Below are 13,889 nucleotides of genomic sequence, written 5' to 3'. Positions count from 1 at the left end.
TTTTTCTGCATACAGGGAGGGGGAGGGGAGGTACGAACTCGAGACCTCTAGGAGATATCACACACATAATAACTATCATATAAGCTATTCGTGGTTCTTGGCTGGGGTTATTCTTGGATGGGTGTATTTTGTCTTGTTGCATTAACTATTAACTTAACTTCAACGTATTCTAATACTAATGTAGAGGCCAATACACAAAAAAAAAAAAAAAAAGGAAATTAATTTTATTTTGCCTCCATAAAAAATATTTATAAATTAGTGTATTTGATTTGACAATGTTTTAGATTCCTAAATTTTGAAAAAGTTTAATATCAAGTGACTCGTACATTAGATAGAATACATGTACATCTTCGTCTATTGTTGTATATACAAGTTTAGAAACAAAAATGTACAAATATTTATGTGTTTTAGCCAAACGTACAAATTTGTACAATTAAATAGACAATTTTTTGATAAGTTTTGAGTTAACTGAAATTTTCCCAAAAAAAAAAAAAACAAAAAAAGAGTCCAATATATGGGCTCTGTGGTAAATTCATCATGAAGTAATTGGGCTACATGGCCGAAGCAGTGCGATGGGCCGATGGTGGTTGTCAACTTCAAGCCCAATGAGAACCCCCCAGCAAGAATAAGTCAGTCCTCGCAGGCCGCACGACGGCCACGACCTCCTTCCGCCTTTCAGTTGTTTCCTCCACGCCAAGATAACTCTCTCTCTCTCTCTCTCTCTCTCTCGCGGAGGTATCGAACCCTTTAGCCTTTTCGACCGTGGAGTGCCCGAGAACGGGTAATTTTCATGCCTATCGCTTTTCATACATGTGATTTAATTTAATTTTATCCCTATATTTTGGTTGAATCGAGGACTCTTTACTGCAGATTTCACCTTAATCCGTTTTTGATTATTGGATTGAAAAATCGGTTTCTCTGGTGGGTTCATTTGCTTCTGATCTCAATCGGCTTCCACAAGCGAAAATCAGTTTCTATTGCTAATTTGCCCCAATCTTTATCTCTTTATGGTATTTCTTTTCTTTCTTTTTTCCATTGATGTTGATGTTGATGTTATTGTATGTTCTGTTCTCATATCTTGCTTTATATTGCTATGGTTTTTGGGGTTCTTTGGCCATGGACATTATGTATTACTGGTTTTACGTGCGGGTTGAAGGGTGTTCGACTCATGGTTAATGCATACTTTTTTACTACCTTGTCCCCAGTTTTAATTGCCCCTTTTAAATGCAAGCTTGTATGTTTCCACAGATGCTTTAGTACTGGTCAGTCTTCTTCATCTTGCTTCAACTTTGATGAAAGCATCTGTTCCAATTCTGCATTAGAGATGAGCTGCCAGTTGAGTGGCAGTAGTGGTGATGCTCCAGAGTCTTTGAATAATGGGGGGACTTTATCGGAGGACAAAGGTTGCTCTGGTTATGCATCACCTGTTTTTGTTAGTGGATGGATGTATGTTAATGAAAGTGGCCAAATGTGTGGTCCTTATATTCAGCAGCAGTTATATGAAGGTTTATTGACTGGTTTCCTTCCTGATGAGCTGCCCGTGTATCCTGTGGTTAATGGAACATTAATCAACCCCATCCCACTGAAGTACTTCAAGCAGTTCCCTGATCATGTTGCCACAGGGTTTGCATATCTGAGGTCCAGCACCTCAACTATGATCTCACCTAAATCTTCTGTTCATCAGAACTCAGATTTAGTACCCGACTTGCTTGGCAACTACAAGAATCTGCACCAGTCTAAGTCAAACCCTGAGGCAGCTAACCAAAGCATAGAACTTTCGCTGCTGGTATTATTGCCTTCTATTTTCTGCCTTTCCTTCTTTTGAAAGCGTCTCTTGAGTCATGGGTAGTTTTTTTTTTCTGCTTACTCTTATCTTGTGTTTCAGTCTGGTGAAGATCGTTGTTGGTTGTTTGAGGATGATGAGGGGAGGAAACATGGACCGCATTCTCTTCTAGAAATTTATTCTTGGCATCACTATGGATATCTATCTGACTTAGTAATGGTAATTTCTATTTATTAATGTGTGAAAATGGATGTACTCAATACTGTTGCCAGTTACGTTGTGTAGAATTTTGTGGCAGTGTGGTTCCTCTGGAAAGAGCAGGCGTAGGGATTTTTGATATTAATGGTTATACATCTTCTGGGGTTTAGGGAGTTCAACTCTTGTTAAGTTGTGGTTGCACCTGGACATGTGTTTGTTTTTGACTCTATGTGCATAAAAAGAACGTGTGTTGAATCTTGATCTGGAAGCCTTACTCGTTTCAATGAAGTAATGTTATAGTCGTCTTTGTTATTTCAAATAGTGCTTCCACAGTTGCTATAAATTCGGGTATCATATAATCATCACATAAGTATGGTTTTTCTGATTTGATGTGTAAGCTGCTTTATTTTTTTTCTATCTTTTTTGAGTGGAAATTAAGTTTATTGAGGCACTAAGGACCTGCAAGCAACTAGACTAGTGGCGTCAAAGAAATGAAGCAGCTTCATCTTTGATCATTTAACTATTTGGAGAGTTGAAGCTTAGTCTTCTCCTTTATTGTTTCTCGTCCTCTTAATATTGTTGAAGGGGATGCCCCACCAACAGTCACATATTAAGGAAAATAAGATTCTTACCATGGTGTATGTTACCTTTACATTTTTTGGGGTATACTCCTTTTTTTGTCACCGCTATTTTATAGGAGGTTCATTGGTAATGTCATTTGAGCATCTACTAAGATATATATGACATTTAATCTTGATTTTTAAAAAGAATGTAAAAAAAACCAAAGAAAATCACTTGTGGCATATTATTTAATGAGTTGACTTTCCTTTTCTGGAATGAAGATATCACTTTTCTGTGTTTTTCTATAGATAATCTTGTCATTCTAATATTAAACATGATAATTACATTCAAGGAATAATCAAACATGATATTAATATATTATATTACATTATTACTCTAATTTAACGTGGCAAAGTGGCAATTAAGCGGGCAAGCAGAAATGAAATGGAGAGTGTAATTAGACTTTTGGTACTTCAGTCGAGTCAGTAAGTTTCGGGAAATGATTACGGATTATTAATTCACTAATTTTACTTAACTCTGATTATTGTAGTTTTCCATCTCAATCTTATGTGCATTCCAATACAGTTCAGAGCAGCCTATTTTATGAACATTTCCTAGTTTATTTTCCATACGTTTCAGGTCATCACCTCCATTGTCAGCTCAAGTGACTAGGAACCTGTTTGATAGTTGGCTTACCCACATTAATGTTTCTTATATTAGTTTTGATTTTGTTGTGCTAATGGGCCATTTGACTTCTTTGTTGTCTACTTTTAGCGCATGCTATTTATTTGCTGTCCTATTGTTATGCTGCTTCACACTCTGGGCTTACAATTTTCTTTTCAGTTATACCATGCTGAGAATAAGTTTAAGCCCTCTATGTTGCAATCCGTCGTAAATGCGTGGGAGAAAAGTAAACCTGATTTTCCATCTGCTTCTGATGCTGAAAACAATTTTGGCTCTTCGATGAGCTTCATAGATGAAATTTCTGAGGAAGTTTCTTGTCATCTTTATTCTGGAATAATGAAAGCAGCTCGTAGAGTTGTATTGGATGAGGTCTTTGGCACTATAATTTCAGAGTTTATTGTTGCAAGGAAAGCACAGAGAAAACTGGATCATCTGCCTGCAATTATTAGCTCTCCTGTCATCAGAAAGGTAATGCTTAAAATTGCTGAAGTGTTGCTTATGTGATTATCACACATGCCTCTGAAATTTATGGTTTTTTTTTTGTTTAATAGTCAGAAACTGCTGGTCAAAGGATATGTAAATCTGCTGGGTCTGACACAGCCTGTCCCTCTGTTTATGATCAGACATGTGTTAATGAGACATCTTCGTGGTCTCCATCCATCACAAAATCTGTTGGAAGTTTTGACAACCTCTTGGGGTCTTGTGCTGTTGTTTGTAGAATGCTTTTTGATTACTGCTCTCAAGTGATGTGGAATGCTGTCTTTTATGATACTATCGCTGAGTTTTCCTCTTCTTGGAGGAGGAGAAAGATTTGGTTTGGTCCTTCGAATATTAGTTTACCTTCTGATAGTGGATGTTATGGCATCAATAAACTCCTTGACGAAGCAGTAAGTGACCATTCATTTGGAGTTTTAAACTTTTGTTTTTAAATTTTTTTTATGCTCCGGGTAATATTGGAGGTATGTTATCTATGAACAAAATGAGTCATGTCCATTGATCTAACAATTACTATTTGGGCAGGAGTCCTCTGCTTCTGATATTGATTGCCCACCTGGTTTTGAGCCAATGACAATTGAAAGAGATAATAACGCAGAGTCATCTGTCATGGCTTCATCTACGCTTGTGGAAGAAAAGTCTCCTAACTGGAGTAGCATGCACAAGAACATTGTGTATGACGATGTAATATCCATTTTTGAGAGTCTTGAAGAGGAGCTCCATCTGTCTGCAAAGGTTTTCATACCTGAGTTTGTTGAAATTCTTGTTGAGGAAGAAGTAATGAAAGTAACAAATATTTCACAAGATGAGAATCTGAATAAGGTAACGGAAGAGCTTTTGTTCCCTTTCATTTATATTTTTCAAATGAGGTGAAAATTGCTCGCTATTGCATATGTTTTGTGTCTGTGTACCAAATTGTTTATCTGTTCTATGATCGCAGGACACTGTCAAGTCTTCAATTCATGGTCTGAATGCTAGTGACCCCAGTTCTTTAAGCATGCATGATGAATTAACGATTGATTCTGACGGATTGGGTTTGGAGGCAAATTTTACCAATAATTCTCTAAGTGGATTTCATGATCCCGTGCATCAAATTGTACCTGAAAGCTCTATGTCTAACATTTTGGAAAGTGCGTTTAGAAAATCACAGATGCATGTAGACAAAGTGGTTTACAATGCAAAAGGTGATGAACCACCACCACCAGGTTTGGAAAACGATAATATGACTATTGCACCATCACTTGCTAAAGTCTGCCCTTCAAGATCAAATGAGTGTGCTCCTAAGATTGGAGCATATTTTGCCATGGCAATGTGCCGACTTAAATTGCATGATTGTGTTCTTGAAGAATGCAAATCATTGTTCCTTGGTGGTGCTCTTCATCAATATCTAGTATCTTGGCATACTTCTAGAAAGTGCCATGATCTCTATTTCAGTCAGGTATGGATTTATTAATCTTTGTTATAGAAGGTTTTGTGATGACTTATTTGCTCATGTTGTTCTAGTATCTTCGAATCAATGGAAATATTCAGTTCCTTGTTCTCATTGAGTCTTGAGTTTTTTTTTCCCTAAAAGGAAATAACTTGCAACAAAGAGCATCATGGTGATATTCTTAGTGTACCGGAGAAAGTAAGGGAAAGATCAAAGAAAGTTTACAGTTCAGGTTGTTCAGAAGGGTCTCTCACTACTACTGGGAAATATACATATTACCGCAAGAAAAAGTCATCATTGAAGAAGGTAGGATCATCTTCCTTGTGCACTACTCCATGTGGCAATACGTTACAAAATCTATCTGTGGAGAGGTCGAGGGAGCTGGATGTTATGAGAGATGCAAGTCCAAGGAGGACTGAAACACGAAATGGCTGTACTGATCCATCTCTTAGTGCCTGGCCTTTGAAAACCACTGTTAAAAGTAGTTCACAAAGTGATCGCCCAGTACTCAGAAATGTTGGTTTCCGAAAAATTATCAAGTTTTCTCATTCAGTTCAAAGTATGTCATTTTTGCCATTGATATATGTATCTGTACTCTAGTTTTGATATTTGATTATATGGAGGTAACTCTGAGTGTAATTTGGATCCATATGTATCCAGGGGATGAGATAAAAGAAGATGCAGTGAAACGCTTTCGGAAGAGTGTTCCAAAGGACAGTGACTTTGAGAGTCATAACCATGATCTCAGAAATGATGAATTGGGTACTCATGAGCAATCAGAAAAGAAACTAAATGGTATGAATCGTATGATATCCAGACTTGCCTTTAATAACAAGTTAACAACTACATTGCTATGGTTGAAAGATTTTTTTTCTTGATTTGTACTTGCTTGGATCATTTTGTTCTTGTAAAGCAACTAAATTACCAAAGCTGAAACGGAAGCGGGCAATGGATGGTTCGCTGGGTCATTATCCTGCAAAGGTTTTTAAAGCAGTGAATGGGGCTACTAAACAAGCAGCTGGTAAAAAGTTTGCGTTAGGGAAAATCAAGTCCGATAAATTGAAAAAACCAAATATTTGCCCTAGGTCTGATGGATGTGCAAGGTCTTCAATTAATGGCTGGGAGTGGCGTAAATGGTCAATAAAAGCAAGTCCTGCTGAAAGAGCTCGCATTAGAGGAATTCAGTACATTTATGGCAAGAATTTTGGTTCTGAGGCTAGTTCATCTCAGTTGTCAAATAGCAAGTCTCTTTCTGCAAGAACAAACAGGGTCAAAATGCGCAATCTTCTTGCTGCTGCTGAAGGAGCTGACCTTTTGAAAGCCACTCAATTGAAGGTGATTGGAAAACAAAGTTAATGTTTCAAAGTCTTCATACTACCTTTTGTTGTTATTGGAGTGTTTATGTTTTTCTTTGTCAGGCGAGAAAAAAGCGCTTGCGTTTCCAGCAGAGCAAGATACACGATTGGGGTCTTGTTGCGCTAGAGCCAATTGAGGCTGAGGACTTTGTCATTGAGTACGTCGGGGAATTAATTCGTCCGCGAGTGAGTTTGACCTAGTTATTTTGCTTGCTGGTTGCAGCATGCTGCATGGCTTTATAATATATTTGTTTTAGCTTCATTTCATTCTTTGTAACGATTTCATTTCACAAAAAAAATCTTATATGCAATCCCTAGTTGTTTCTAGAGTAATAATAAGGTTTCTTTATTTTTGCAGATATCCGATATACGTGAACGTCTTTATGAGAAGATGGGTATTGGCAGCAGTTATCTTTTTAGACTTGATGATGGTTACGTGGTCAGTAAAAAAACTTCATTGTTCTGTTCAATCAACATTTATTTTTTGGCCTTTATTTGGCCTCCATTTTCGGGTATGCATTAAAGAAGCTGTGCTGCTGATGTGAAACCGAGCTGTATACTCCCTTTTGCCCTTATGGTTGGATAGATGTCTTTCAGCTTTCAGTCTTGAAGTTAAGAAATTAAACTACAGTTATGAAGTCCATTTGTTTGTTATTAAACCCTGCCGAATCTCCTCAGATGAAATTCCTGATTTTTCCTTGCTTTAACTAATCTGCAAAATGGTTTTTTAATGAGGTCTAAATTATTTTAGGATGCCTCTTAATTTCGTTTTCTTCATTTTGTTTGAAACCTGTTTCATTGTGCTATTCTTTTGATCAAGTCCCTTTTTTGGGATAACATTCGTAGTATTGAGTTGTTAGCCTTTTGTCTATCTGAGCAGTTGGGTTGGTTTGTAAGTTTTGATTGTGTGCTTTTATCACCCATTGGGAGTGCCATGCATCTCTTGCTTGCCTTTTCAATGATGTTTGATAGCTTGTTGGAGACACAATAGCTTACTCGTTATTACTTATCTATGAAATATTTAGGTTGATGCGACAAAGCGTGGTGGCATTGCTAGATTTATAAACCATTCTTGCGAGGTATCTGGATGAAATTATATGTTGATTCATCATATCAATCAAAGGCTATGGTTTCCTATTATTTGTTTCTATTGTTTATGCCAGCCCAACTGCTACACAAAGGTTATAAGCGTTGAAAGTCAAAAGAAGATTTTCATCTATGCGAAACGACATATAGCTGCAGGAGAAGAAATTACTTATAATTACAAATTTCCTTTGGAGGAGAAAAAGATACCCTGCAACTGTGGTTCTAGGAGGTGAGATGGAATGGATATTACATTGAAAATAAAAATTTCTCTATTTCATTTATTTATTCATTATTAATTTTTCGCATTTTTTTGATAGCTTTGATTGCATTTAGGCTAGAGGAATGGCTTGATGAATTTCTGGGTTAGATATAAAGCCTAGGAAAGGTTGATCCTTGTAACATGAATTTATGTTGATGATTATTTGTTTTCGTCAGGTGTCGTGGATCTCTGAATTAGAGTATTGTGGTTTGCAAGTTGAGGTATGTACATTCTTTCTTAAAATTGTTTCTGAAGTTCCATAAATATATCTTAGTATCTTACCAACTTTAGTTCAATATTGTTGCAAGGCCATGACTTGGTTTCAGTCCCCGGGTGTTCCATTTTGCCAATTATTGGTGTCTTAGGTATGCAATTGTGTGTCTTATCATTTAACATTTTATATTTCTTCCATGTAGCTTTTCCATACTTTAACCCGCAAGTTATTCAAGTTCAGTGACTGTCAATCAATGTATCGCGGTTGCTGAGCTCCAAGTGCATTCTTAGTGTTGACATTTACAATCTGGCATAAAACAATTTTAGGTGACACCATAAACCATCGATCACTTGCATTCAAAGATAACTTCCTATTCAGAGCTTCTCTAGAGACTCTAGATTGATAGAATCCTAGTGTGGGTTTCTGTCCTCTTTTTTCTAGAATATTCGTGATAATATAATTACAAGCAAACATGTGGTCCAATGGTAGAGTTGAAATGGTGCAACCTAGAGGTTACATGTTCAATTTTTTGAAATAGCCTCTCTACATATTATGTGGGGATAAGGTATGCATGCATCCTGCCTATCTCCGACCACCCCCACTGAGGGAGCTTTGTGTACGGGAATTGTTTACCTTCATTTTTTATTCTTGATAGTATGATTCTCTCATCCTTGTAGTCTTTTTAGATTACGCCCCCTTGGTGCCTTAGTTGTCTTAGTGGCAATGTAGCCTCCATTGTGGATTGTTGTTATAAGGATTAAACCATTTGGTGCTTTGCCACCATTGCCACTGTTTACAATACTAGCAAATCACCGGCGCTTCGCTGAGGGCTCATTGCCCTCAAGCAAATTAATACACTAACCGCCGAAGGTTTTTTTTGTTATTAGATTTAACTTTTGTTTTTCCGACGTGTAATATTCGTTTAACTACTTTTTCCGAGATTTCATGTACGACTCATAGTCTTGATTCCTCTGTAGTTCTTGCAACTTTGGATTTTCCATTTACTTTTATGAATTTTTATCCATTTAACTTACTCCCGTTACCTTTTACCCTAAAAATGTGCAGCCTCATAATCAACTCAACAAGTATGAGTTTTGACTTCACACGTGGTCATTTGAATTTTGATGAGATGATTTGTATCATTGTCAGTATAAGAGTTATTTATATAGATATAATGTGTTGTACATGGGGCAAATACAATTTGCAAATGACCCTTTTACTTGTATGGGCCGGTCACTTACGAAAAGAGACTCTTTTTGCATCTAATACTGGCTCTGAATTGCGGTTAAGTGGATTGTACATGGCACTTGGTGTTTTGAAGTTAAGTTATTTCAAGGCCATATGTGTTTTGGAGACAATTTGTAATCTCTCTCTTTCATGTGCCTCTTGGTTATTATTCTTTGTTATTTTTCCTACAGTTTAAGTCCATGTCCAACTTAATTATGAAGTTAAAATACAACTACTTGCGGGCTTTGACATGATGGTGAAGTTTCTCATTGGGACCTTGGTGGTATAGTCCAAAGCATGTGCATGCTTATTTTTCGTAGGCGCAACAATTGGAGAGCATTTTGCACTTATTGTCTTTGAAGGCAATTACTGGTGCAGTGTTAAGCTTGTGTTCCATTGTGGGAATGGTTTATAACTTTAAATAATGGAAATTATCTCTTTTCATGTGCCCTAGGTTTGTCTTTAGAGGATCATAAGCTTAGATCAGCTGTAAGTTTTCCATATCATAACGTTGATTTATTGAGTTCAAGTTACATAAATGTTCTCTCAAGAATCTTGAGACACGGTGTGTTCCTTCCTCTTGTGCACTGCGTGTGTATAGAGATAAGCCTTGGACTCAGTGGTAAGCTCGCTCCATTTTGACCTTGGCATCATGTGCAGTGTGCAGGGATAAGTTTGCATGCTATGGGGTGACTCATATAGTTGCATGTTGGTAGATCGTGTCTCATTTCTTTTTAGCGCTAAGGAGGATTTGGAGCCACCATAGATTGGTCATGTTTTGTTGGCACTATGGATGCCCATTTAACAATGTATTACATAGATCACCAAGGACTTGTAGAGAAGCAAATGTGGTGAAGAATTCCTTAGCATTTGTAACCTTTCAGTAAATGTTTGACTATGCATATGCTGCTAGCTTTGGTGAATGTGCATTTTGATGTCATATGCTCTTTCTATAATAGCTTCATCCACTTGGAACAATTTGGCTGGTTCTCTGAAATTTTGGTGGATGTTGTAACCAGATGACTTGACTGCCGAGTAAGCTTCAGAGTGGATATGGCCAGGTTTCTTCATTCCTTGTATGTTCCAGATGACGAAACTCTCTTTGAATAAATCTGAGTACTTAGCAATCAATTTATGTGTTTCTTTGTTTGAAAAATTTGTACAGTAATTAGACTTAATTCTGGGTTTGTGATTGGGTACTTGGACTTGTTTTGTGGTTGCATGAAGGTGTATAGGAACATGAATTTGGTAGAAGAAAATGTAGTTACAAGTGCAGTGAGAAACCGTAGATGATACTTCCACACTTGATTGCAAATACGTCAGCCACGTTTCTCATAGGTACTTTTAACTATTTATCTGATAGTAAGTAGTAACATCATATTACTGCTCTGTTTAGCTCCATTGCCTCAATGTTTTTGATTATTAACACTTATCTTGGTAGCTTGGTTAGTTGTAGGACCATACCTGTCTAGCATTGGATTTAGGAACTTTGAAAGAAAGTTGTATTATAGTTTATCGTGGAAATGGGGTCAGTTAGCATAATACTAAAGTTGATTCTTCACAGTGTAGACATCACAAGTTGGAACTCCAGATCCAGCCTCTCAACAAGTTGATTCTTCAGAGTGTACACATCACAAGTTTGAAACTGTCTGCTTTGAAATTGCTTCATTTGCTTTCCAGTCTTATGTAGTTGACATAAAACAGGAGTAACAATGCATCTCTTGGGGTTTCTTCCAGGTTGCTAGCAAACGTGGAATTCTATGGTTTCCATTAGATTGATTTCAGTCAATGATGAAATAATGCAAAGTATTTTGGTCTACTCTTTGCCTTGAACAGTATCATCAATAGGAAAGTGAGAGAAAATTGGAGTTTTTAGCTTACAATATGGTTTTTAGATGGATTGGGTCTGTGAAAAGGAGTTTATGGTCTCATCAACTGTAAAATGTGGGAAATTTGGAGTTCTTAGGGTAAAATGATGTTTAAGGTTTGGTGTTTAGTAAAATTGTGGAAGCGAATCACTCATAAGTTTCAAATGGGCAAGACTCCTGATTTCTATAATCTTTGAATTTACTTGTCAGGCACCCCTTTGTTGTCATTTTGAGTGCCCCTTTGTTGTCATTGAGTGGCTCATGTTTTTTCATTCATTGGCTTTCTGACACAATTGAACAATGATGAACAATGAGGGAATTAGAATGGACTTAGAAGTCGAAGACGTGGGGTGGGCCCTGGGTGGTGTTATCTTTGTGAAATTATGATCTTTGAAAATAGAACCACAAAAAGCCCTTTGTATGTGTGGTATTATGTTCTACTGAGAAGTGTAAAATCCTGACGAATTTAATGATATCAAGTTATCATCTTGCTGAATTCTGTTTTTCTGATTTTCATTTTTTTTTACTTTTATTCGTCTTGATTTGTTAATCAAAGAGGGACAAATCCTAGTTGTTAGCATATCTTGTGTAATGCTGTGGGCGCTGATGCAATTATGCTTTTTCTTTCAGGTTTTTGGTTGCATCAGTCAAAAGGCCGGGTATCTAATAGTGGCAATCTTATTGCTTTGATTTTTGTAGCCGACTTGTTGGAGGTGATTTATAGGCTACTGCATTCTAGTAGGCCTTTTCCTGATGCAGATGAGTTTCTTCTCCCGGGAACTCTAAATCAGTTCATGGTTTTCTTACTTAAAGTCAGACTTTTGGAATTCCAATTTTTGTGTACAGACATGCATTATTTCTCTATGCAATATAAATGAACTTTTAACAAAAATTTGAAAAACTTTGCAGATGACTTTGATGGTTCTGTAAGTAATTTCTATTAATATTGAAGAGTTATATACCCTTGCAACTCATTACATCTTAATCTCAAAGCTGTGTGCTGAATCTGAGTGAAGAAATCTGATATATCTTCACCCCGATGTCCCATAACCAATATAAACGGCAGCAAGGCTTAATCAAGAGGGCTAGTAGCAAACCATTTGTTTTTACAGAATGGATTTGATTGATCCATGAAATTGAAGTATTCTTCATGAGCTCCCACAATAACGGTTAAACTTAACAAGCTTGTTGGTGAATTCTTTTTTACGTTTTACTTTTGCGTAGATTATGTGGCCATTTAAAATGTGAAAATAAAGACTGTTGTTGCATCTTGCTGATGGGGCTTTGGGGGACTTGCTGATTAAATATATAAGCAATAGCCCAATGTTGATGAGGTGATACTATCTTATTGTTTTTAGGATGACGGTGGCTACAAAATGTGTATAAAGGAAGTAGCACTTGCAATGTCTTCAACAAGACTCAGACAACAAAATTCTTCTTGTTGATAAGAATCCAAATTTACCTATGGAGACTGAGAAATACTCATTAACTAGCGGTTGAAAGTTGACAATGGCTTTAGGCAGCAGCATCATGAGAATGATTGCATATCATGTCTTCCAAAGTTTGGATGTACCTTGTATGTATTACTTCTAGTTATTTACTATATTTGTTCAATTCGTTGTTTGCAGGGATAGACCAAGTAGAAACAGCGTCTTAGCTGCTGGGGCTAGGGGGAAGGTGTCTCCAGGCCCTCTGGTATGTTTCCGCTGCCCCCTCCTTTCTTTATCAACTTCACAGGTGACTAGACTTTGTTGGCTTGGATTGTAATAATTATGGAAACTCTCCTTGCCCAATCATGTTATCAAATGGCAAATACAAAGCAAAATGAAGGTAGAGGGGCGGGGCAAGCTACCAACAAGTTTGTGCTTTTCCATTCTCGGAGTAAAAAAAAAGACCCCCTTCTTAAACTTTCCAAAATCGGACCATGCCGGCTGGTTGAACCGTAAAATCGGTCACTAAGTTGGTAGGGTTCTGGTAAAATACTAGTCACGCAAGTGACCCAGATAAAACCGATAAAGGCGGATGATTTTCCATAAAAATTGTTGAACCGTGCTGGTAAAACAGGATGATTTTTCAAAATATTAGAAAATGTTTTTTGAATTATTTATTATATATTCTTAATTTATGATGTGAAACTTGATTTCTATATTTATTGGGTGTATTGTCCTGTATTAGATATGTGAACTTAATTTTTTAATTTCTTAAAAAAATGATGAATGACCATATGATATTATTATGATATTTATTTTTAGCATTATTTTTAATATTAATATATTTTATTTTTTAATTAAGCTTGCGGTTTGATTGATAATCCATTGGTTGAACTAGCAACTCAATCCCTCGCTTGGGTTGATATTCAACACGATTTTTATAACATTGATTTTTGGAGCCCAATCTAGTATTTAATGCATGACCACAAAATTGTGCAATTTTGAAGATTGTACAACTTTTGAAACAGGGGTTTGGGAAGAGGGTATGATTCGAACTCACGACCTAATGAGTGGATGGTCCCTTACATGCAATGTGATTGCCGTTCAACTAATAGCTCACTTGCTTGAAGATGGTACAAGCTTAGATGTCAAATGTTGCTTTGTCATGTCAATTCTTGTTTTAGAACATTTCCAATAGGTACCCCAAAAAATGGATGAAAAGCTAAAATGGGGATGGGTGACTTGCATATCCCATAGTTGGCATATGCACCATCATCCCTAAAATTAATCTCTCCTCCTC

At 36.8% G+C, this 13,889-nt stretch overlaps 1 protein-coding gene across 8 annotated transcripts; it reads left to right on the top strand.

Annotated features, from left to right (window-relative positions):
• The first annotated feature begins 655 nt into the window (after nt 1–655).
• LOC120016672 (histone-lysine N-methyltransferase ATXR7-like) lies at nt 656–13,051 on the top strand. 8 transcript variants are annotated; one of them, XM_038869565.1, is made up of 20 exons: nt 656–781; nt 871–1,010; nt 1,249–1,786; nt 1,886–2,002; nt 3,386–3,694; nt 3,778–4,113; nt 4,247–4,543; nt 4,662–5,159; nt 5,295–5,709; nt 5,811–5,945; nt 6,064–6,485; nt 6,569–6,691; nt 6,864–6,944; nt 7,531–7,584; nt 7,669–7,820; nt 8,027–8,071; nt 8,159–8,215; nt 10,311–10,367; nt 10,527–10,629; nt 11,790–13,051. In XM_038869565.1, exons 3-16 carry the CDS (start codon nt 1,325–1,327, stop codon nt 8,046–8,048), a joined length of 3,423 nt encoding a protein of 1,140 aa, XP_038725493.1. In that variant the 5' UTR covers nt 656–781; nt 871–1,010; nt 1,249–1,324; the 3' UTR covers nt 8,049–8,071; nt 8,159–8,215; nt 10,311–10,367; nt 10,527–10,629; nt 11,790–13,051. The 8 variants fall into 8 exon arrangements, with proteins under 8 accessions (XP_038725493.1, XP_038725488.1, XP_038725492.1 ...); XM_038869560.1 differs by having other exon boundaries at nt 10,519–10,629; XM_038869564.1 differs by having other exon boundaries at nt 10,251–10,367; nt 10,519–10,629.
• Nucleotides 13,052–13,889: the final 838 nt, after the last annotated feature.

The sequence above is a fragment of the Tripterygium wilfordii genome, chromosome 15 (genome assembly GCF_013401445.1).
Source record: "Tripterygium wilfordii isolate XIE 37 chromosome 15, ASM1340144v1, whole genome shotgun sequence".
Lineage (NCBI taxonomy): Eukaryota > Viridiplantae > Streptophyta > Magnoliopsida > Celastrales > Celastraceae > Tripterygium > Tripterygium wilfordii.
Note: the sequence above shows the minus strand (reverse complement) of the source record. Positions and strands in the feature narration are given on the sequence as shown.